The sequence below is a fragment of the Nipponia nippon genome, unplaced genomic scaffold (genome assembly GCF_047370975.1).
Source record: "Nipponia nippon isolate SJK-2023a ecotype South Korea unplaced genomic scaffold, ASM4737097v1 scaffold_1, whole genome shotgun sequence".
NCBI classification, from domain to species: Eukaryota; Metazoa; Chordata; class Aves; order Pelecaniformes; family Threskiornithidae; genus Nipponia; species Nipponia nippon.
Window position 1 is genome coordinate 1,627,458 of NW_028262290.1, and position 23,891 is coordinate 1,651,348.

Genomic DNA, 23,891 nt, shown 5'->3' on the forward strand with positions numbered 1-23,891 from the left:
TCGTTCCCATCTGTTCTCTGCTGTCAGACAACCTCTGTGTCCCGCGAGCAGTGGGTGACACCTTCCCTGAGCCACCTGAAATCACGCACGTGGTGGAGCCCCTGTCATCCCTGATGCAGGTGACACTGTAGGGGATGTTCAGTAGGTGTCTGGCTTGCTCCATCCCCGACGGTGATGATTTGGGGTTGGTAATTACCATCGATGGATTCCCCACGTGAAACTGGCTCCGTCGCAGCTTTGGGGCGTGATGGAGGAGGTTGTCAGGGGCTCTGATGGAAACAGAGTTCCTCAACAAAGCAGCGAAGGGAATGATTGAATACCATAGACATTGCCACACGGCGGTGAATGCCAGGTTGGGGATTCACCTTCTGGATGGCTGCGTCCAAAGAGTTGTAGTCAATGTCTGTGGCTTTGCTTTTGTGGTGGCTCAACTGCTCCTGGGTGCTTTGGGGTTGGAGTAGGGCTGAGTTGCTCAGTGTTGCTGGATGGTCTTCCTCCGTCCTCTTGGCTTGCCTTGTTTCTTTTATTTATAGTTTGGCTTATGCTGTCCGCAAGCATTGTCAGAGCTGTGCGGCTCTCCCGCAGGCTGATTCAGGACACGGACAGAAACCAAGCCTGGAAAATCCAACCTCTGCCCGCTGCGACTCCAAGCAAAGCTCTTGCCAGTCCGCAGGGAGCTGCGGGCGAGGAGCAAAACAGGCGGGAAGCAATTCCCAAATGAGACAATACATTTAAAGAAAAAAAGAAATCATTGGAAATGCCCAATTATGGTACTTCTGCTCCTGCTCGGAGCTGAAAACTGGAGGTGTTGCGCGTTGGGGAGGTGCAATGCTCTTTGACATCATTTTGCTACGTGGGAAATTCCAATTACAGAGGAGTAACAGCCTCAAACCAAGGAGCAGCAAGATGAGAGGAAACAGTCGACGGTGATTTAGAAGAAGCTCTAAGGTGGCGGAGAAGGGATGCGAAGGAGAGCCCCATCCCTTAGGTCATTTCTGTCCGGGCTGGACCATGCCAGGGGAGTGGACGCTGCAGGGACAAGGCTTTTCCTTGCCCTCTTCAATCCCTCCCAGCTATTTTGCCTCTTAAATATGATGTTCCTGGTGATTTTAGAAACACCGTCCCATTCTTGCTCCAGCTCCGGAGGTATTTTAGCTCAAATGCTGTTTTATTGCCTGCAGATACCAAGGGAGAGGGTTCACGGCTTTGCGGTAGATCCTAGAGAGCATTTGATAGATCCCAAATCCCAGCAAGCATTTGGAGAAGGCCACCAGAAGTCATCGCTTCCCTGCAAGCATTTTGCTGGGGCACCAAACTCTGTTTTGGGAGCAGAAACGTGTTTTGGAGCAAATTCCTTTAGGATAATTTTGTTGGCTAAATATCTCCATCGTTATTCCACAACCTGGATGATGTTCGGATGTATTGTCCTCCAGGTTTTAACGACAGGGAGCTGGGATTTTTTTTTAAGGCTGCTTCCATCTGCACCCAATTATAAAAAAGCCATCAAAAAAAGCTATTTACTGGCTGTCAGTTCAGAGCGGCGTTAGAAAACAGCTCTGCCACCTCCAGCGATAGCTTCCCAACAGCCACTTAGTGCTGAGACGTGGTGGGTAAGAGGGACATAAAACCAGCCTGACATCAATCCAACCGGTTAATCCTGCTGCTCGGCAATGGGGCTACCTGTAACAGCTCCGGCGAAGCTGCGTGGATGTGGAGAGGGCTTTAAAAAAATAGAAAGCACTTGAGTTGAGGCACTTGGATTTTGGGCATTAACTCGTGCTTTTAATGCTCCCCTTCCCCAAAAGGTCTGCTTGGTGCTTTTATCACTGCAGTACTCGAGGTTTCTAGGCAGGAGCTGGACTCTCGTTTCCATCACGGCGAACGGAGAGATGGACGCGGGTCCAAGGAGACAAGAAAATGCTCCAGCACTTTGCCATCTCTTGTCTGTCTGCTGGTCCCTTGTCACCTGCTGTCCCCCAGCGCTGGGAAAGGAGGGATCGAGCAGGGGGTGAGAGACACTTGAGAAGTTCAACCTGGGCAAACTGCTGGTGGAGCGGAGCCGGGAATGCCGGGCTGGATGGGACCTCTCATCCCTACCCCGTAAGGTCAGTGGGCGGTTGTTGATCGGCCCAGTAACCCAGCTTCACCTTCCTCCCTCCCTCCAATGCCTCCTGCCAAGCTTGTTCATGGAAAATGTTAATTAACGTCATTCCCGAGACTGAGCCGGGACCTTGCACCAGTTGCTGCCTCCTTCTTAGCCAAGTCCGTGCTAAAGAAGGTTGTGCCCTGCAAACCCCCTCGTCCCCGTCCCGCTCCTCATGTGCGTCGGGGCCCGCTGGGCCATTTAAGGCTTTGTGGGTCGTTAGTGGCACCTTGAATTTCACCCAGAGCTGCCTGGCAGCCAGGGAGGAGTCCCGGCCGCGGGGGCTCCCAGCCGGGCACCGTCCCAGCGCCAGGCACTGCTGCCTGTCTCCTCTGCGCAGGCTGCGGGGGGAACCCCGGAGCGGGGAGACCGGGATGGGGACAGCATCAGTGGGATGATGGCATCCTCCTCAACACCCGATGCAGGCAGGGGGGTTTTTCCCCAGGGCTTTTTAGGGGTGCTGTGGCTTTTCTGTTGTCTCTGTTGGAAGGGACCAGAGGCTTTTTTCTCTTTTTATGGTCCAACCTGTGGGCTGGCGGGGGTCCCGTGGGGGTATAATTAGCCACCTCGACAGGTGGAAGGGATCGGATGGCCCCCAGCGCGAGGTCGTGCCCGTCACCCCGCAGCCCCGCTTGGCTTCACCCCGACTGACACGCGGTGAGCAGTAAACCACCGTACAGCAACCCAGCCCCAGCATGTTTGCTCTGGCATGCAGGTCAGGAGCAGAAGAGCTGCCGTAAATAAACAGAAGGGGCTTTTCCAGCCACCGAGCCTGGTGGGGAGGCGATCCCAGCCTCACCATCCCAGTCCCGAAACAGCGGTGATGGACGGGGTGGTACGGAAGCAAGGCCGAGCGCTGGGAGCAGCGTGGAAAAGCCATTAGAAACTTGAGCCGAGGACACGGCCCTGGGATTAGTCGCACACGGTTTGTTTTCTTTATTAAGTATCTTTTTGCCATGGAGCCAATAAATGTGGTCTGGTACAACGATGGGCTCAGAGGTCTGTGCTGGGGCAGTGGCACATCCCCGTCCCGGCACCCAGCTGGGACCATGACACCGTCCCCCGGCAGGGATTTGTAACCGGTCCCTCGGGTGCTGTGTTTCTCAGCTTTTCCCCCAAATAGCATCATTCCCCAGCATAGCGGCATCATCGCCGGCTGCGAGGGTGATGCATCTGTGCAGCTTTTTGAGGCCAGGGCTCTTTTTTCCTGCTCTTCCCCTTCCCAAGTCCATTTTGTGCTGGGAACTGCTACACCAGAGCCGATCTCACATCCTTGGGCAGAAGCTCTAAAGAGCTGCCACCCTGCCAATAATTAGAAGTAATCGACTTAAGGCAGGTTCGTAATTAATAGGAGGTTTGCAGGGTGTCACCGTCATCTCATGGATGGAGATCTGGAGGTGGCGGTGGACTAGAAGCCTTCCAGCGTGCAGTAGATCTGACGTACCACCAGGCCAACTTGCTGTCACGTGAGATCGGTGTTGTTGAACTAGAGCTGGCCGCAGCTATAAGAGCGATATGGGAATTATTTCATGTTGATGCCAATCAGAAAGGTGATCGTACAGCCTGAGAGTCCGTCCCTCCCTGTTTTGCTACCTAATATCACATGAAACGTGAAATCCTGAGGTTTTGCTCTTGCTTTCCTTGAGATCCACTTGTCCCGGCAAAGCGGGCTCAACAGCTCTACCCATCCCTTGCCGACGGAGCCGTGTAATTTCTGGGCAGGCATCATCATCCATCGCTGCCCATCCAAATAAAGAATGGCTTTGGGCAAAGCATGTGGGGAAAAGGGGAATGAGAGGATAAACCACAAGGGTTTTCAGGTCTTGTCCATGCAGGTGGTCTCAACTGGTCCCGTGCCGACTTGGCTTTCAACCTCCCCAGCTCTCCATCGCCTGGCAGCCCCCATGTTCATCCGAGCCTTCCATCCCTAATGGGCCGTGCCTTTATTTTTCCTCTCCCCTAATTTTGTTTCACCTATTTTTAAAACAATTATCAGGTTGAGGAGTTTGCTTTTCTACTCGCTAATATTTTGGGAAAAATTACTGCTCTTGAAAGCTGTCCTGTCACTGCCTTTTCCAAGCATTTATTCTTGGTCCGGGCCATATCCCCTCTGCAGGTGGAGGTGTCTGGACCAGCACAAGTTGGGAAAAAGGTAGGGAAAAAGTGAAAGCCGTTCTCCCAAACCTCTACTTGATTCAAACGTGTGTTTTCTGGGTGGTTTGCAAGAGAATGGCTGCTTAAACCGAGCTTTCTGCACCGGAGGAGATGGTTTTCCCATACCTGCTCTTGAATGGCATACCCAAAATAAGCATCAATGTTCCTACCAGCTCAGGACAGGCAGGAGGCTGGGATGCTCTAGTCTCTCGTGATGCTTTTCCAATGCTAGTCCATGGGTGGAAGAGAGCAAACCATCTCCTGGGCTGCATCCAGAGCAGTGTGGGCAGCAGGGCGAGGGAGGGGATTCTGCCCCTCTGCTCCGATGTCCTCAGACCCCCCTGCAGCCCTGCCTCCAGCTCGCGGGTCCCCAGCACCAGACAGACATGGACCTGTTGGAGCGGGGCCAGAGGAGGCCACGGAAATGGTCCGAGGGCTGGAACCCCTCTGCTATGGAGAAAGGCTGGGAGAGTTGGGGTTGTGCAGCCTGGGGAAGAGAAGGCTGCGGGGAGACCTTCTTGTGGCCTGTCAGTGCTTAAAGGGGGCTGGTAAGAAAGATGGAGAGAAACTTTTTACCAAGTCCTGTAGTGACAGGACAAGGGGTGACAGTTTTAAACTAACAGAGGGTAGATTTAGATTAGACATAAGGAAGAAATAATTTACGATGCGATACTGGACCATGTTGCCCAGGGAGGTTGTGGCTGCTCCATCCCTGGAAGTGTTCAAGGCCAGGTTGGACAGGGCTTTGAGCAACCTGATGCAATAAAAGATGTCCTTGCCCATGGCGGGAGTTGGACTAGATGATCTTTGAAGGTCGCTTCCAACCCAAACCATTCTATGATTCTATGAAACATAGGCTTTTGGAGTAACAGCAGAGCCTGGGCACTGTTTAGAGATGACTCTACTTTCAGGTCGCCCATTGGGTTGTAGACTTATTTGCTGTTGAAGATCCCTCAAATAGAGAGAGAAAGTCATAGGAACTGGGTTTTAAAATGAATTTTCAGTGGAAAAGCAGTGCTCTCGCTGCGCCATTCCCCCCATCGAGCCAATGTCCATGTGTCCGTCTGGATCCCCAGACCTCCTGCTGCCCAATGCCATCCTCAACCTCCAGCAGACAAGCTCCTTGCTCCGCTGCCGACTTCAGCGATCAGCCCCGGGCAGCAGAGCTGCCGAACACTTCTGCCCTTTTGAGGAGAGAGCTGCCACGGCTGAGCAGGGCTGCCACTTCATCCCAAAGGTCAGCGTGGGGAGCTGCTCCCATGCCCCCAAAGTCAAGTTACATTAAAAGGGCAGGAGCTCACCTACATCCCGCATCGTCAGGGAGATGCATTTTTATAGACAGGCGAGGATGATCACGCTGAAACCCTCACTGTGGTTCTCTTCCCGTGGATTTGTCCTGTTTTCCCCTAAACCGGTGCAAAATTTGAGCATTTGTGCTACCCTGTAGCAAGGACGTTTGCAACGTGGGCATCCAAGTGTGGAAGGACCCATATGGGGAAAAAGTAGGCTGTGTCTTTGCTCGTGGAGAAGGTGAACAGGCGAATGGATCCTGGTGTTGGGGACCCTTCGTTGCACCATGTGTCTTGCCATGGTGTCGTGGTGTGGTGCCTGTCGCCCTGTGAGAGCCAAGGTGGGCTCATCAGGTGGGGTGGGAGGGAGCATCCTGGGTGGGAATAGGTCCCCTTGGACATTGCAGGGCTGAGCAGAGCTCCAGGACCTGCTCCCATCCTCCATCCCTCGGGATGCACTGGGACGAGCTCTCTGGCTTGCTGGGTGTTGCTGTCATGGTGTTGGGAACAGTTGGAGATTAGGGAAAGGCTGTTCTTTCTCCCTTCCCCAGCCAACGTTCCCAGCCCCCCAGCTGGAAATCACACCTGAAGGTGTCTCCTCTGCCTTGTCTGCATCTCTCGTGCCTTTCCCGCTGACAAAAAGTGCCATTTCCCAGCAGAAGGCCTTGTCCGGAGGAAGCTGTGGAGCACTGCCGATGCCTCCCTCCCACCGGCACAGGCGGTGGCTGCGTGGATGGCTGGGAACGTTGCTGCTGGGAGCCACCAAAATGTTGGGCTGGGAGCGCAGAAGCACTTTCAGGTGTGAACATCTCGATGCTGTCATTTTGCCAATGCTGTGCTGTGGCCGCGCTAAGTCTCCCCAGACAGGAGAGCATTGGCCAAGCTCATTCCCAAGCCCCAGGCAGAGTTGGTTGAGCTTCAGCTTTGGGCCACCTTCGTTAGGAGGGTGCTCCAGGCAGCGATCCCAAAATGAGTCCTAAAAGGAACGTGCTTTGTTGCTGCTCTTCCCTGCTCCTCCCCAAGTCCCAGGCATGTCTGGGGCAAGAAAACCCTGTGTCCTCTCCAAAACCAGCTTCTCCAGCCCGGTTAACCTCTTTGGGACCTCCCAGCATCACCACCCTGGGGGCAGATCATTGCTGTTAAGAGTTTGGTGGTTTGGGTCTGTAAAATCCGGCACTTGGAAAGCTTTGGGTGAGTGTGTAGGGTCTCCCAGAGGAGAGTATTATTTTTAATAGTATTTTGGCATGGAATAGTATTTTAATATGGAGAAGGAAGCACCAACACATCCTTCTCTTCCTTTAGCATCGTGTTGGTGCCACCTGAAGGAGCCCAGCTCTGGGAACCTGTGCTCCCCGCGAGACTTTCTCTGCCTTTCCCAACGTTGCTCTCTTTTTCCCTCGTAGTGCAAGAAGAAACACACGCTGGTTTGCCCCGACTTCGCCAAGAAAGGCGTCTGCCCCAGGGGTGCCCGGTGCAAGCTGCTGCACCCACAGAAGAAGCGCCACCCAAGAGAGGCTGAAGATGGGGACCGCGGTGACCCCCCCTCCAAGTGGAGACGGGTCTCGGAGGAGACGGGCAGGTAGGAAAGAGGAGAAGAAACTCACTTTGCTGCTCTTAAACAGTTTTCTTCCCAGCCTGCTCTGGATGTTTCCTCTTTCAGATGTGTATCCATCTGTGTGCTGGTTTATTTTAAGATGTGGGTTGCTGCGGTGCCTTCTTGGTAGAGCCACCACGGGCAATAGGCTTGGGCAGGGTCCATGCTCGAAGGAGAGGTCTCCAGGCAGAGCTGATGGAGAGGAAAGAGAGGATAGCTCGCATCTTGGTACCCGATGTGTGCTGTTGGAGCGTGGGTATCTTCACCCTTAGAAATGTGCTGCCCAGGGCTTCAGCACCTCCAGGTATCTCTGAGGCTTTTGTAGACATTCCTCCTGGGAGATGGAGGAGCCCTGATGGAGACTCCACCACTAAAAGTGTGTACAGCGTATCCATAGCTCTGTGGGAAACTGGAAGCCATCATCCCTCTTCTTCTCTCTTCCTCACCTCCGTGGTGGAGAGCAGAGCTGAGCCCTCGGCACGGCATGAAGGAGCTCGCCCTTGGGGCTGGACTCAGTGCCTGAAGAAGGAGAGATGGAGTTGGATGTGGAGATACAAAAGGCTTTGTGAAACCTTTTGATGCTGGGCTGGTTTCTTGGTTAATCCTTGCAAGCTCTCTTAGCTCTCTCTGATGCTTTTGGGTGCTGGGACGGAGCCCGCAGGCTGATGGACACGTTGGTCCTCATCCCTGCAGGGAGACAGATCTTCTTGAGCTTGGCACATCCTTGCTTTTCTCTGCCCTCATCCCCAAGCCCTGCCTGCAAAATGACTACATCCCAACGTAATTAAAATTAAAACCAAATTGAAATTTGGCTTTAAAAGCCAAAAATCTAAAAATCCTGGTTAGCGGGAGGAGAAAATACCGGCTTGGATGCTCGGCTCCTCCATGGCTCTTTGCAGCGGGACGTGGGGATGGAGGTGGGATGGAAATGGGGGGACCTGGGAGCTGTGCCAGTCTGGTCCGTGCTCTTGCCCGGCCCTGGGCCTCGTCCTGACCCTGCCTTGTAAGGTAGCAGAGGGGGGATGAGCACTCAGCAGGCTCTCCGACCTTATCCTGAGTGACGGAAGAGCCTTGGAATGACACCCAGCTCACGTCCCCGGTGTGAATGAGGTGTAAAATAGCTCCTTGCTCTTATTAGGTAAGGAGGCATGAGCACAGGGCTGGGCGGCGGGGAGGCACCCTGCTCCCGTCCCGGGGCCGGCTCCTGGCATCCTCCACGGGGAAGGGAACACGCCAGAGCTTGGAAGCTGCTCGGTTTGTTTTTTTTTTTTCCTTTATTGGCACCACCATCGCGATGTCGAAGGAGCTGAAGTGTCACGTTAGCTGGGCTCGGAGGAGGACGGCAGGGCTGGGGCTGAGCCAAGCCCAGCGGGGCATCACCGAGCCATCCCTGCTCCCTACCCCCTCCATCTCCCCTCTCCTCCGCTTGCTCTGCCCAGCCGGCACCCGAAGGAGAACCCAGCACCTCCGCGAGCATCCGAGAGCTGCAGGGAAGCGCAGGGCAGGGAATCCAGCTGGGGAGTGAGAAACTCCAACTGAATCCGAGCTGGATCCCAGGAAATCGGAGACACGGAGCAGCCTGGGATGGAGCTCGGAGAGCCTCCGTGTGCAGCTCTGGGGGTTCACCCCAGCCTCCTCCATTGCATGTGATGCCGTACCCAGCATTGCCAAGTGGGATTGTTTTTATTTTTCCTTATTATTTTTCCCATGTGCCTCCTACAGGAATGATCCAGCTCCGCTCCATGATGATGGGGAAATGCCTGGACCCTCCAGCGCGGAGCAAGAGGTGAAGTTTTGGAAAGAGGCGCGTACCTCGCCAACCAGCTGGCTGCAAAAGCTGCCGTCCTTCATCTCCCTCCAGTCCCCAGCATCCCCCGGTGACCAGGGCTGCAACGTGGAGGAGGAGGAGGAGGAGTTGGAGGACGAGCCAGGTAGGAAGCACTTGCTTTGCTTTTGCTCACGTGTGCTCCGAGCTGCTCCGATTCACTGAGTGGGAGAGTCATTCCTGGGCTGCTCTCCATAGGTTTTGGTGGGATTGGTGTTTCTCATGAGTTGCCAAACCAGTTACGCTGGGAGCTCAAACTGGGATGGTAACTGGGATTTGCATCTCTGGTCACGCAGGGGCACGAGCCCCTGGCTCTGCTCCCGAAACCATGCAGTGGGATTTTGTCCCCATCTTTTCTCATCGGCTCCTTCTTCCTTATCCTATAAATTATCCGATGATGAATCCAGTCTCATCCTTATGATGGAGCCGCAGCGGTCCTTGGTAGGAGAGTGTCTCAGAGGGATGCGGTGATGCTGTGCCTCGTCACTGGACGCGCAGAAGGACCTCTGGACCATCTCAGGACCTCTGGACCATCCATGGGACATGCTTCCCGGTGTGAAATAGCTTCGAAGCTTTGAAATAAAAACATCCCTGGTGGGAGGTGGGATGGGGTGTTCGCAGATTGCAAGTTCGAGGGAAGAGCTGTGTTAGTCTGAGACGATCTGCTTGGCTCTTTTATTAAAAGGTGAGGGAAGAGGCTTTGGAAATCAGTAAAATTTTTGGAAACTGCGGTTTTAGGATGAGCAAAACTTCTTACGAACTCCGACACGTGAGAAAAAACAGCTTCTGCCTCGACATTTTTTTGATTTTTGGAAAAGTTCAGGGAAATGTTTCAACTGTTTGAAAGTGAACTGACTGGGGAAAAAAAAAAGCAGGGGAAAAGTGTTGAAGCGGTGAGAAGAAACGTCTTTGTTTCTCTGCAAAGCGGCTCGTGGTGGAGGTTAGCTGCATTTCTGCTTCTCCAACATTTTTCCTTGGTTCCTCCTCTCCTAATTCAGCTCCTACACTGGAAAATCTCTTAATCCCCAGCAGCTCTGTGGGAAGGGACGGGATTTTGGGGCAGTCTGGGGATGCATCCGCAGGAGCAGAGGTGATGGAGATGGTGAGGCAGAGATCGTGCCCCGTCCTTCCCAGCGCCGGGTGGGAGTTTTTTAACCAGATGATGCTCCACGCTCTCCTTTTCATCTCCCGTCCTTCGCTGGCGGGATGTGCAGCAGCTGCATCTCCTGAGCGCCGTCGCAGAAAGGGAGACAGCGTCTGGCTCAGAAATCAAAATATTTTGTGGCAGTAATGGTGAAATCCCCACCGCCAGCTCGGCTGGCACAAGATGTGGCTCAGTATGAACCGAAGGGTTGGAGCATCCCTCCTTGTCTTCAATCCCGTGCCTCCTCTGACCCAGTGTGCCGCCGGAGCAGGATCCCACTGGGAGAAGGGATGAATTCAGCACCGAAAGCCGGGCTGGGGCGTTTGCCCAGTCACCTGTAAGTGGGTGCTGAGGATCTGCAAGGCTTTGCCTGGCTTGACCACGAAGTCCTTCGAGCCGGGGAGGGCTGAGATGCCTTAATGCTGTCGGGAAGAAAATTCCCAGGATTAGCAACGTATTCCTGAAGTCATAGGTGAGCGCGTGCGCTGTCAAACCACGGTGCGGCGGAGACAGCGAGGGACCGTTCCGGCTGGGAAAGCTCCTCTCGGAGCACTCGGCTTCCCTTTCCAGGGATTTCTTCCCCCACATGCCTCCCTCCTTCCCTCTCCTTGGCCCTGGTTCAACTCCCTTTTGATCTTGGCGGCGGGGCTGGGGAAGCAGCGGCTTAATCGGGTTTTTTTATCTCTGCGATGAAGACGGAGCAATTAATCCGCGGATAAGAACGCTGTCAAAACGCCCTGGATTGCACTTGGCAGCCTAGAGTAACTCGGTCGAGAAGGCAGAGGCATCATCCTGGCATCCTTTTCCTCTTAACTCCGGTTTGCATGTTCAGGGGAGGATGAATTCCGGGTGTTTTGGGTGGGAGGATGAGTAGAAGGAGCTGCTTCAGCCCAGGGATGTCGGGAGGAAGGCTGCGGGGAGCTGATGGGTACGGGGTTGGGGTCCGCATCCCTCCGTGCTCCTTTGCCTTTGCCTCGGGGAACACGTGGTGTTTGGAAAGCGGATGCTGGAGGGTCCGTAGGAAAGGAAAACCGGGCAGGAATTGCAGATGGCTGTAAAATCAGCTGATGATGAAGCAGTTTCCATGCCAAACGGATGCAGCGATTGCACGCGGTGAGTCCGGGCGCTGTTCGGTGCCTGGGTTTGCCCGTACTCGGTGCTGGGATGCGCTCGGTAATTTGAAGTCTCATCTCCACACACAAATGAAGGGGCTTGGGGACACAGCAGCAGCTGGGGACCCCCATAACCTAAGGGGAGAAGAGGAGCCTTGGCCACTAACGAGCCATCATCCGAAGAGGCTGCGAAAGGACCAAATGCTTCATGGTGGCCAAATCATCTTTAAAGCCAAAACTGGTGCTTGTGAGCTTAAGGTGCTGTTGTGAGCTAAGCGGGTGGTCAGGATGAGTCCTTGCGTAGTTGTAGGTAGTAGCTGGTGTCTGCAATGGGGTTTGAGGGTCTGCGCCTTCCCCGCTGCAGCCTTTGTACCAAGGATAATATTCGGTTTCTGCTTGTAAAGCCTGAAGATGACACACAAATTGGTGGGGCAGTAAATAAGGAGGAGGACAGATTATTATTACAGAGTGAGCTGAATTGCTTGGTTAAACAGTCACAATTTGAGAAAAGGCGCTTTTAATACTGGTAAACGCAGGGGGAACGAAGAAAAATGCCGGCGCCGCGTGCGGGAGGGATGGAGCGGGGGTTTGGAGATGATCTTTAAGGACCCGTGTGGGCAACAGCATCAGTTTGCGGGGTCTCGTTGGGGGTCTGCAGCCTCTGGCCTTGGGATATAGAAAAAGGGGACTGGAAAGGAGTGATGTGGTCTGCGTGCGTGGAGCGGAACCCGCTGTCATCCTCCCGTGGGGAGGGTTCCCAACCTGCAATTGTAATTCGGGGTCGGAGGAGTAATTTGAGGGCGCTGGTGCTTTCTGAACATCCTCCAAAAAGCCCATTTGTACGACATGGGGAGAGCAAACGGCTTCCAGCCGAGCATCCCAGCTAGGAAGGGTGGGCTTGGTGGCATCCCATCCTTCACCTCCTTGTGTTCTCCACCCGTGAGGGCAGAGCTGGAGGGAACGCGGGCTCCCCTACCCCTCCGACACCAGTTTCCAGGTAATGGGCTTTTCCATATTTCACCTTCCAGTTAAATAGCCTGCGCTGGAGCCTAACTGGCCTCCCCGCGCTAATTGTAAGCAAGCGCACCAATGCAAACCATTCCAATCGAGTGCTAATTTAATTAGAAAGCACCCATTTTAGTTAATTTGTTCGAGAAGATCACTGAAAACTCCTGGAGAGAACAGATGTTCCCCTCTCCCCCGATGAACATTCAGGGGTTTGTAAATGGCTCCACTCAGCCTTGTTTAGGAGAGAAAAGAGGATTTTATAGCTGCAAACGACCCTTTCTGTAAACATTTTACAGCTCTCTGCACGTTTGAGTGACGATAAACCCCTAGCAACTCGGCGGGCTGCAAATTTGCGACCATACGGCTATCATTTTATTGTCATATTTCACGGTCGTAACGTTAATGGAAGATGCTCGCTACAGTCTTTTTTAACGGCTCCGCTGAGCACGCTCAAACGCTTTGGCTTTGGAGGAATTCGTGGAGGTGCAGCGCTTCTGGGTTTGTTTACAGCTTTCACTTCTGGAGGAATAACTTTGGAAATGCAAATTTCCCCCCTTCTCCGCTGGGCTGGACCAGTGCTTGAGAGCCACCCCCAGCGGGGCACCGACTGCAGGGATGGGCAACCCCTTGGTGCCAGATCCTGGTCCCCAGCTCCTTAAGAATTTAAGAAATTAATCCCTTTACGTGGAAGCGGCCGGTCCTCCTTGGCTGTGCCAAGGGTCCCGTGGTGTCTCCAACGCTGCTTCTGACACCAGCTCTTTGATCCAAAACTTATTTTGGCAGCCAGGTGAGGCCACCAACCCTTTTGATCGGTGTAAGCTGCCGGCAGAAGATGCCCTGGAGCCTTCCAGAGAGCATCTTCATGGTTGGGGGTGGAGGGCTAAGATACAAGGGGGTGTCGTGGTTTAACCCCAGCCGGCAACTCAGCACCACCCAGCCGCTCGCTCACTCCCCTGCAGTGAGGTGAGGGAGAGAAGCAGAAGAGTAAAAGTTAAAAAAATAAATCCTCGTGGGTTGAGATGAAGACAGTGTAATAGGTAAAGCAAAAGCCACACACGCAAGCAAAGCAAAACAAGGAATTCATTCGCTCCTTCCCATCGGCAGGCAGGTGCTCAGCCATCTCCAGGAGAGCAGGGCTCCATCACGTGTTGTGGTTACTAGGGAAGACAAACGGCATCACTCCGAACATCCTCGCTTTCCTTCTTCTTCCCCCAGCTTTATATGCTGAGCATGACGTCATACAGTGTGGGATAGCCCTTTGGTCAGTTGGGGTCAGCTGTCCCAGCCGCGTCCCCTCCCAACTCCTTGTGCACCCCCAGCCTCCTCACTGGTGGGGTGGGGTGAGAAGCAGAAAAGGCCTGGACTCTGTGTCAGCGCTGCTCAGCAATAACAGAAACACCCCTGTGTTATCAACACTGTTTCCAGCACAAATCCAAACCATAACCCCGTAGTAGCTACTGTGAAGAAAATTAACTCCATCCCAGCCAAACCCAGGACAGGGGATTGTCCTGGGATAACAGGAGTCAGCATCTACTGTCAGCTTTGACCCCAGTGGGACAGTGCAGTTTGCTCCTCTTAGTAGGGTCATGGAGGAAATGTTTTTGTGGATAAAATACAGGGAACTGATTTCTCTGTATGGTCACAAACATCTCCTCGTACATCCTGTGCTCCAACCCCGACCATCTTGGTGGCCTCCACTGAACTCACTCCAGTATGTCCATGTCCTTCTATACTGGGGAGCCGGCAGAGCTCCAGGTGTGGTCTCGCAAGTGTTGGATATTTTCACAGCGCTACCAAATTAGCCCAATCCTGAAAAGCACTGCTAATGAAGCATTTAGTGCAGACCTCAGTGCTGAACTCAGACTTCTTCGTGATAAATCTGAAGCCTTTTGTTTATCCAGGGGAACAATTTTTTATATGGTTTTCTTTTATTGATCCATTTTCCCTTGTGCACCTCCATGGAGAGTCCGGCTCCATCTTCAGTCACCTTTAGGCAACTGAAGACAGCGATTATTTGAGCACAGTCGAAGATAACAGTTCCCCATTAGTCTTCTCTTCTCCAGACAGAAACCCCCTCGTTCCATCTCTTCCATCCCAGTTACCCTCAAGAGACATCTGAGCTACCTTGGACTTATCTGAGCATCTTAAGTCCTGGCTGGTGGGGAGCAGGGGTCTTGGCCTTCCTGGTGGGGCTCGTTGCCTCTTTTTGGAAAAGACCTGGGCCATGATGAAGTCATGGGCCAATGGCTGCACCTGCAGCTGGTCCACCTCTATGGCTTCTTCTTTGGGTGGGACCACATCCATGGCCTCTTGTTCAGGTGGGGCCACCTCCATGGCCTCAGGATCTACCACAACTTGGCTGAGGGCAGCTGTTCTGTCCCACACAGTCTTCCCAGCCTTTCTTCTCCTCCTCTATATATTCCTCCTCCAGGTTTCCTCCATTGACTTGTCATTGCCAGCACCTCCTTTCCGAGCAGGGTCCTGGTGGGTCTCCCCCATTGGTGGTGGGGGCGTTATGGCCAATTGTTGTTAGGCCTCTCTTGGAAAGCTGGTCGCTGGAAAGGACCTCTCTTCCCCAGAGTCTGGCCTAGGTGCTGGAGAAGCTCTTTCCTGGGCCTCCCAACTTTTGAGGAACCTGCTTGAAGGTCTTGGTGCATCACCCACAGGGTGGCAATAACTCCTTGACTCTGCCGTAACCCTGTTTGCTCCACACCTCCTGGGTGCTCACAGCAGCAAGAAACTCATCAAGCTTTGGAGCCAGATCAGTCGACCATCTAATAAGGGCTGTGGGAGAGTGGACGATGAGGTGGTTCGTGACATCTCAGGGCCGCTGCGATGTGTGCCTGGCTTGGTCACCCACCAGGCTGGGAAGAGTGAGGAGGCCAATGGGCTGAGGGCTGCTTTGCCTCGGGTTATTCCCATGTGGCCTTTCGCTTGCGGAGAGCCAGGGGACTCCGCAGGGCTGCTCCTGGTCCCCTCATGGGTCCCTGGGGCGGGTCAGACTGCTGGGAGATGGTTACAGATCATCTGAAATCTTCGGTCACAGTAATTTTAGCCTCTGCAGGCAAGAGCAACAACTGAAATCTTTATGCAGGAACAGGGCTTTTAGCAGGATAATGGCGTTTGACCTCTGCATGCCTCAGTTTCCCCATTTGCCGTATTCTCCTAATTAGCAAGAGCTGTGAAGCTTTATTGGTCATTTGTGGGTGGCTCAAGGAGCTGCAGGGTAGAAGCATCTGGGAGGGCTGGAGGAGAGCCAGGGATGAGTTTAGGCACAAGAGGACATGCCTAAACAATAAGGTCCAGCTCAACACGTCTCTGAGAAGAGACTGAGAAGTCAAGGACATGTGGCTGGGGACTTGTCCCTTGGCAGAACCTCTTAGGAGGAAGGTAGGAGATGGCAGGAGCAGGTGGAGGCACTTTGGTGGTCATGGTGAGAGCCCATGGGAGTTACAGGACCTCCTAGATCCTCAGCAGATGATACCAAGGGGACAAGGACAAGCTAAGGAGAGGAAGGGCAGCAGGACACCAAGCCCTGAAATCTGCAGGGAAAGGAAAAGGGAGTTACGAGCATGCTTGATGTACCTTCTTGTCCTTAAATCAGCCTTCCCATCACTGCCTTCCCCTGAGGTCTTCTGCTCTCATAGGATAAATTAGCAGGGTCCAGATAGGGAGCAGGACATCTCCATCTTCCTTCCTGAAGGTACCCATGAACCCTCCCTGTCTCATGGCTCATCAGCCAGGAGGGCTCCAGGGCAGCGTGGACCTTGGTGGTACCTTCCCAGCTCTTCTGGCACTTGGCAGATCTTTCTTATAACGGAGAGGATGAGCCATGCACCTAGCAGGTGGTGATGGGTGGCTCCTGTGCTCACCCTGATCTCCTCCTCGCCTTTGCCGTGTTATCCCGCTGCAGGTGGATGCTTCCCTCGCCAGCCCCCCGGCCGACGCACGCTCCGTCGGGCACGCAGGGAGAGTTTAATTAGAGAGCATCAAAACTCTTTCATAACTGAATTAACAAACCTCTAATAGAATTGCTTTTTCTAATGCAAAAATCTATCGAGCTGCAGGTAGCGGGCTGCACCCATCCCTTGCGCAGGACAACGTGTATCAGTCTAATTGGTTTCCTGTTAACGGGCCGGATCTGCTCGGGTCGTTAACAATTGCATCTTCTCCTCCTGAGTCAGCAGGTCCTTACGGGTTTGGGGGCTGTTCGGTGGGGGTCTCTGCGGTGGGGGAGGCTTAGGTTGCTTTCATCTATCCTGGATACTGGTTTCAGATATCTTCTTCTTGGCCATGGGTGCTTCCTTCCCAGCCTGGAGAGACAGACGGGCTGGTACTCACGCTGGTGGACCTCCCCAGGGGGGTACTCCCTGGTGGACCTTGCCCCTCCCTCTGCAGCGATGCCTTATATCTGGCAGCCCTTGCCTCCATCCCTTCATCCCCTCCATCTCCATCCCCTCCTAAAGCCCTGATCCTGCTTCAGGACACCATCAGGCTTGGGGTACCATCAGGCTTTGGGGTGCTGCAGATACCACGGGTGTTGTTGAAGGCTGGGGTTGGACCTCCTCGTGTCTTGGTGGCTCTGAGAAGGTCCAAAAGTCAGAAACTTCACTGCCGTTTAATTTCCTTATTGCCAAGTGGCCAATTTAGTTGAAACTTCCAGTAAACCCGATGAGTGCTGTGACTTTTTCTAATTGGGCTCTCGCTCTGAATCAGAATCATCGGTTTCTTATCCCACAAAAGGCCGTCGAAAATACTCTTCTCTGATTTACTTTCTGCCTGGACCGAGCCGCCTGCATGTTTCCAATCCTCTTCCCATATCGATTTGCAGGCGACTTTCAGGTCTGCCAAGTCTCACTCCTTTGCCAGGACTGAAATCTGCTTCTTCCATATTAATTTTTTACCCATTTTTTAGGGTCTTGTCTGCCTGTGATGGAGGGTCTGGAGACCAGGGCTTCTAGACTTTGCTCAGGATTTCTGAAGACCCCTCTTGCTCAGCCCACTGCCACGTGGCAGCCCTGTTGTTCCCCCCCGAGTTATTTAATGGCCTAAAAACTGGAGATGGAAGAGCCCTCCGAGATGGTGAAATCCTGTCTTCTTCAGGATAGGCTTCAGCTCACCAGTAAAGATAAGTCGTGGTGTTCCCCGTACGTCATCGTGGCCATGTCAACCTGTACCACCAGGCCGCAAAGCATCTCTGCCATGCCCGCAACCCAGCGAAGCCCCTCTCCCACCGCTGCAGCTCGTGACTGGTTTGCTGGTTGCTTTTTTCCTCCAAAAAGAAGGAATTAAGGAGAAGACACATGGAAAGGACGTCCCGACACAGATGTCCTGCTCTGCAAGCATGGCAGGAGATGGACACTGCCTGGTAGTTGTGGGACATCTCCCCCAGCACGTCCCTGCTTCAAACATCCCGGTTAGGAAGCAAGAAAACATTTGAGCATTTTTCCTTCTGGACAAAGCTTCTCCCAACATCCCAACCTTGATGTTTCCCTCACCTGAGGGGCAGAAGGTTTGGGTGGAAGAGCGGCAGGGTGAGTTTTTGGGGCAGGTTGTCTCACCGGCTGGATTTAGTGCAGGATCGAGCCAAGGAGATCCAGCCCTCAAGCTGCTTTTTCCATGTGAAAAATCACTTGCGGAAAATTCTGGGGCTAAGCCTTTGCCGCTGGCCTTTCCACCCCGCCTTTTGTTCTTGGGCTTTATTAAAAAATAATAATAATTTTAATTTATTAAAAAAAGGCATCTCCCAGCATAAGTTTCTCTGGGAGCTGACTCAGCTGAGCTCTTTCGCTGCAAAAGGAAAAGCCATTTCCAAAGCAGATTCAGCCTCCGGGCTCCCCCGAAGTGGCTGGGAAGGGGTTAAGGGTTATTTTTCCTTTGGGAATGGGGGAAAAAAAGTGTGCGTGGAGTTTGGGGGATTTCTCCTCGTGGGTGTTAAACATCGAGCATCCGTCAGGGAGATGCTGGGACGTGTCTCAGTGCTCCGAGCCATCAGGTGGAAACTTTTGCATCCCCTTTGCTGTATTAACAGCCAGAGCGTTGGCTGGCTGGCCGTTAAAGCTCCTGCTAATTGCAGCCTGCTTTCCTTTGGGAAACGGGATTATATTTTTGATTTGGGGCCATTTCACATGGGATCAGCTCTCAGGGAGGAGCGAGGTGGCTGTGGGTACCGTGCCCTGTGTGAAGCCCCTTCCTGAAGCCCGGTTGGATGCGGGAGAGGACGAAACCCCTTGGCAGCATCGGGAGAGCGATGGAGACCGAACATCCCATCGGGCTGGAGGTTGGTTGGGAAAGGAAAACATCAATATAACCGGCTTTCCCTCCGGCAAAGCTTTTTATAGTCGGATGGTGGAGTTGGGAAAGCTGCAAGTGAGCCGTCTTCCCCTGCATGCCCTGGTTTTGGGGCTTGGGCATCTTCCAGCCGTGATGTGGGGCATTTCCAGCTGCCTCCCACCCTCGCAGCTTGGGGAGAAAAGCCATTTTTTTAAACCCTCAGCAGTCAGGAGCGGTGGGCAGGGAGAGGCTTTGGGGACAAGGACCTGACCCACCTCCTTTTATCCCCCATCTGAGGGGATTCCCCACCTTTAAATCCCTTTAAATCCTCCTGTAGCAGCATCTGGATGAAACGAATTTTATTTTAACTTTCCCGTCGGGTGCAGCTGGAGCCGCTCGGCTCGGCGGCGTCTGGGGGAAGGCCAGGTTTTATTGAAAAATGTAATGGTGCCACCTGAAGCGTGATTTACTGCACTGTCCACTCCTCGAACTTGATAATATATTTCTATTAGATTTCCTTCTTTTCCCTCCCTTCTCCTCGCGAAGAGTGGCAAGTTTCTCCGTCTGCCTGACACCTTCTTAGGCTTAGGCAAAATAAATGTTGATTTTCATCAGGAGGAAGAGCGCTGGAAGTCCTAATTCTCCAGCGAGGCTGACAAGCTCAGCAAAAGCCACCCGGCTTTCGATGGAGAGCTCGCGATCCAGCCCCGGTTCCTCTCGTTGGAAGCAGTTCAATCATCGTAATGAAAAAGGGGTTTCTTAGCCCGGCTTTCGCTAACTAGAAATTATATACCTGGTTCCTGGAAGATGGATTGTGTGGCTGCCGAAATGCAGAGGAGAAAGCGGGGGGAGACAGTGAAGGCGCGCGAGATGCGACCCAAGATTGATCACGCCATTTGCAGGATCTCCCATGCACAAAAGCGGAAAATATATTTTCGTTTGACGGGGTGGGTTAAGCGAGACCCCCATTTTCTCCAGGTCTGTCCCCCCCCCAGCTTTTGTGGCAGGGCGTTTTGGGATGCGGCGTTTGCCTGTCGCCGGCTGCGGGGTGAAGCATCCACTGCTCCATCCTTTCCAGGAGCAGCATCTCCCTCCACCCGAGGTGAGAAACTGGACCGGTTTAGTCCTTTTACAGCCTATTTTGGTTTTATTTCATTTTTACCCTCCTCGATGTTTTGAGAAATACATTTGAAATCAGGCATGGATGCTCTGAAAGCATCTCGGCTCCGTGCAAGCCCGTACCGAAGTCGGGAAGCTAATTACGGTCGATTTAAAAATCACCTTTTTTTTTTTTTTTCTTCCCCAAAAAAAGAAATCTATATTTCTACTTCTGTAATCATATTTGCTCTGAACTGCAAAGCATGGGTTTCGTGCTGCTGCATGGATATTAGCTAATGAAGTTTCCTTACAGAGAAATGAGCCGTTTCCACCGTTCTTCTTGGACCGGAGCCGCAGTCGCTGGCGGGGCAGGAACGAGGAGATGCTGGTTTTTGGCCCCTTGAGGTTGATGGGACCCTAACTCCAACAACTGGGGCCAGATTTGGAAATTCCAGGCTGGGAAAATCATCTGACTCGATGCAAAAGGGATACTTGGGGTATTAGGAGGGTGGTCAGAAGCCAAGCGGGGTGCAATGGGCATCTGCATTGCCATTCCCCAAAGCCGAATTTGGCTGCGTCGCCGGTGACTAATAGCCGAGGCCGTCGTGGCTGCCGTGCAGCCCTCTGATGTATGGGTGTTATATTAAGGGTGGAAAGGTGCTAAATGAGCCCTCTTTATTTTACATAAATTAGCTCAAAAGCTATGTATCACTGCCACGGCGGCTTAGACTCCGAGCAAGTTTGTTTACCCAAGTTTAAAAGGAAAGAAAAACTCTCGGTGGCTCCCCGTTGTCGGATGCTGCTTGAGGTCCTCACCTCTTCGGCCTCCCCTGCCCCAAAACCTTCTCCTTCAGGCTTTCAGGGCTGCTTGAAGGTGCCCATGGTCCCACCTTCACCTTGGGCATCATCGTTGGGAAGTGGGATGCAACGGGGAGCACCGCCGCTGGGTTTTTGCATCATGTGCTGCTCATCCAGAACATCTGCATCTGGATGGGGTTTGGGCTGGATCCCCTCCAGCTCCTCCTTGATCTTCTCCACCTCCTGTAATCCCAAGTGAGAGGGGACTTTTCCCACTAAACGTTATCGCTCAACAAGCTGTGGGTCCTGTTTTCTGGGAAACCTCCTCTTTTTCCCATCTGCATTCATCTCAGTGTCTTCTCCTTGCCCAAGTGGCCACCATGCTCCTGCCCACCCCTTGTTCTGGCAGTGAAAACCCTGTAACCACCTCTCCGCACCCTTCAGGGAGGGAAAGCAGGAGAAACTCTGCAGAAAGGCATGTCCAGCATCGTGGTTGAAACAGAGGAGGACTTCACGCTGTCCACCTTGGTCCGTGGGATGTGCCTGGACTCATCCTGCAAAGAGGTCACCTCCTTTCATGGGGTTTTGGCTTTATAGGAGCATCTGGGACCCTCTCTGGGGGAGGCACAGTGCTCCAGCAAGCAGAATTCATCGCCCAGAGCATCTTGGAGGGATGCTGAGGGCAGCTGAAAGGTTTGTTCTCCAAACCTTTCACCGGCCTGGCCAGAGCACTGAGCGTGAGTCAACCTCTTGCTTGCCGGTGCTCTGCTCTTGCCTGCTCCGGCCCAGCCCCAAAGCAGGTCATGATGCTGCAATTTGAAGGTTTGGCTACTTTTTCTTTTCTTTTTCACCTGTAACTTGGGGATTTTGCAGCCGACTTGCTGCTCTGCGGTGGGAAGGGACCTGCCAGTGCCTCCGTCCCATGCCGCTTGCAGCGGGGGCTGAGGATGCTCGGGGATTTGGGGAACCAGCCAGCTCCATCCTGGCCATGGCCAAGGGCGACGTCGCCTCTGGGCTCGCAGGGAGACACGTCCTCACCCCAAAGGGCCCAGCTCTGCACCAAAAGGCTGGGGAAAGGGCCACGGGGCAGCAAGGCCAGGCTGAGCACCACGGTGGGGACACACATGTCCCCACCAGCGGGCTGGCAGGGCGGTGGGGGAGCCGCAGCCGTCACTGCAGGCTTCGGGATGGGAGGCGTGGGATGCAATTTGAGGGACTGCTGTATTTTTCTCCGTTTGCTCGCTAATTATTCCTTCTCGCTGGCGATACCGTGCCCTCTGGGGCAGCTTTTACTCCCTTTTTCCCGTGTTAAAGCACGAAGTGACGGAGCTGCGGGAGCAGGAGAGGAGCTCAGGATGCTCCTGCGCCCGCATCCCAAGGGATTTCCGTGGCGACCCAAGCCAACCCTGATGACTTTCTCCTCTTTTTTTCCTTTCTGCTCCCAGGCAGCACCAAATGGAAGAGGACTTTGCCGGCAGCATCCTCGCGGGACTCCGAAAACACCCGTCTGGAGGAGGGTGGCAGAGGTGAGGCCGATGGGTGCTGTCGGGGTGGGATGCTGCCGGGGCAGAGGACCACCCGCATTCCCAGTGCCCATGCCCATCTCCGGTGCGTTAATCCACCGCAACCGGGCAAGGAGAAGCCCAGGGGTGTCCAGACTTGTCTCACCCACCTCCCACCAGCACCTTTTCCTTTCCTCCCTCCAGGCAAACGGCTGCAGATCAAGCCCCGTCTATGAGCAAGACCCGACCCCGCCGCAGCCGACCAGCTCAGGAACCGCAGAGCCGGGCATGACCTGGCACCTACCTCAGGACGCCGCGGCCGGACACGGCACCCCCTTCTCACCTTGCTTTTCCGGGACATCATTTTGGCAAGGAGCCGGGTGGCAGCGTGGGGAAGCACCACCCGTTCCCACAGGGAAGTAGCTTTGTTTGAAATCTTTTAATTTGCCAATAAATTATCTTTTCAGCTGGTTTATTGAAGGCGAACCCCGCCGCCAGGCTCCTTGGATGCTTGCGGGACTGGGAAGAGGCTCCCATTCCCATCGGTTCTCCCACAGATTGCGGCTCTGCTGCTGTCCCGGACACGAGGTGACACGGGGACCTGAGGAGCTTAATGCCATCACCCGATGGGCCCTCATCCAGGTCAGCCACTATATTGGGGACAAGCGTGGCCGGTGGTCGCAAGTCGCCGTGCCGGGATATAACGGGGCGTAAAGCCCTGGCATGGCTCGGCCCCAGTCTCTCTGTGCCAAGAGCCCACCCGCATCCATCCCGCTCCATCCCCTTGGTTTTGGGAGATGTCTTGGAGCGGAGCCGTGTGCCGAGAGCATCCCTAGTGGAAACGTGCGTTGGGAGCAGCGCTGAGCTCACGCCGAAGCGCTCCTGCAGCACGGCGGGATCTCCCATGGCCGATTGCACCCCGAGCCCCACCTCTCCCAATCCCAACGGGAGTTTGGTCTCCCTTGGGAGACCCAAACCACCTCTTTTGGGGTTTTTTGGGGGTCACTCCAAATCCAGGCAGGAGCAAAGCGCGTGGGGAGCGTTGTGCCGAGCCGAGTACTGTCAGTTCTGCAGCTGCTGGCGCAATGGCTTTTTGCATCTGTGGGTACAATTTCCAAGGGGATTTTGGGGTGGTGGATGCTGTTCCCCCCCACGGATGCGATTTTGGGGACAGCTGCAGGATCTCCCCTTGCCAAGAGGTGCTGAGAGCCGGGGGCAGCCATGTGGGGCGGCCGGATTTGCCCATCCACTGCATCTTATCGTGCACCTTAAGGCAAAGCCCTGCAGGGAAAAGGCGTCAGCAGGGACGTGGGTGAACGCTGGGGCTCCCTGGGGAACCCAGCACCCAGGTGCGCTTGGTGCTGGGGTGGCCGACGGAGCCACCACGATGCCGTGGGCTCAGGTGTGCCGCGGCTCCGGCAAGGGGCTGACGGCTGCGGTTTCTTCCCCCCCCCCCCCAACTGGGCGGCGTGGGTCCCCACAGGGGTTTCCCTTCCCCAGGTGACCCCCATGGAGGGCTCTTGTGATCACCCCACATCTACAAGCTGGGATGCTCCCCCCTGCCCGGCTCGTGGTGGGCGATTTATCGCCTGGCTCGGGTGACTCGGGGCACGGCGTAAGGCACGATGTCACTGAAGCCTGTCACCTCCTTGGGCTCCTCTTTAAGGATGCTGCCTGCTGCTGAGCCAGCAACTGGGGGGGGGGCGTTTAGCACCACTCGGAGACCAGTTTGGGGTGGCCGCGTCCCCAGCATCCCCCCAGCCATTGCGAGGACCAGCGGGTCCCCCCGCCGGGGCTGCACTCATACCCCGGTGTGTGTACAGCGAGCCGTTTTTTAATAAATCTTCATCGTCTCCGTTGATATTCAATGTCATTTATTAACTTGTGTGTTTTGATATGTAAATAAAGAGTTTGGTCCCCGGGGCGCCTGGTCGGAGCGTGGCTTTGCTCT

At 54.1% G+C, this 23,891-nt stretch overlaps 1 protein-coding gene across 5 annotated transcripts in view; it reads left to right on the forward strand.

Annotated features, from left to right (window-relative positions):
- The window catches only part of ZC3H3 (zinc finger CCCH-type containing 3), a 181,431-nt gene extending 157,563 nt beyond the window's left edge, over positions 1–23,868 (forward strand). Inside the window, exons 10-14 of one of the 5 annotated variants that reach the window (XR_015700085.1) lie at positions 6,990–7,165; positions 8,903–9,111; positions 17,185–17,803; positions 21,884–21,964; positions 22,145–22,413. Coding sequence is in view for 4 of the 5 variants with exons in the window: in XM_087738096.1 (XP_087594222.1) it covers positions 6,990–7,165; positions 8,903–9,111; positions 22,408–22,532 (510 nt within the window). In the remaining variant the exon portion in view is untranslated. Of the gene's footprint in view, positions 1–6,242; positions 6,386–6,989; positions 7,166–8,902; positions 9,112–17,184; positions 17,804–21,883; positions 21,965–22,144 lie in introns of those variants that run through there. The other 4 variants (XM_087737893.1, XM_087738096.1, XM_087737959.1 and 1 more) reach the window with 4 other exon arrangements.
- The last annotated feature ends 23 nt before the right edge of the window (positions 23,869–23,891 follow it).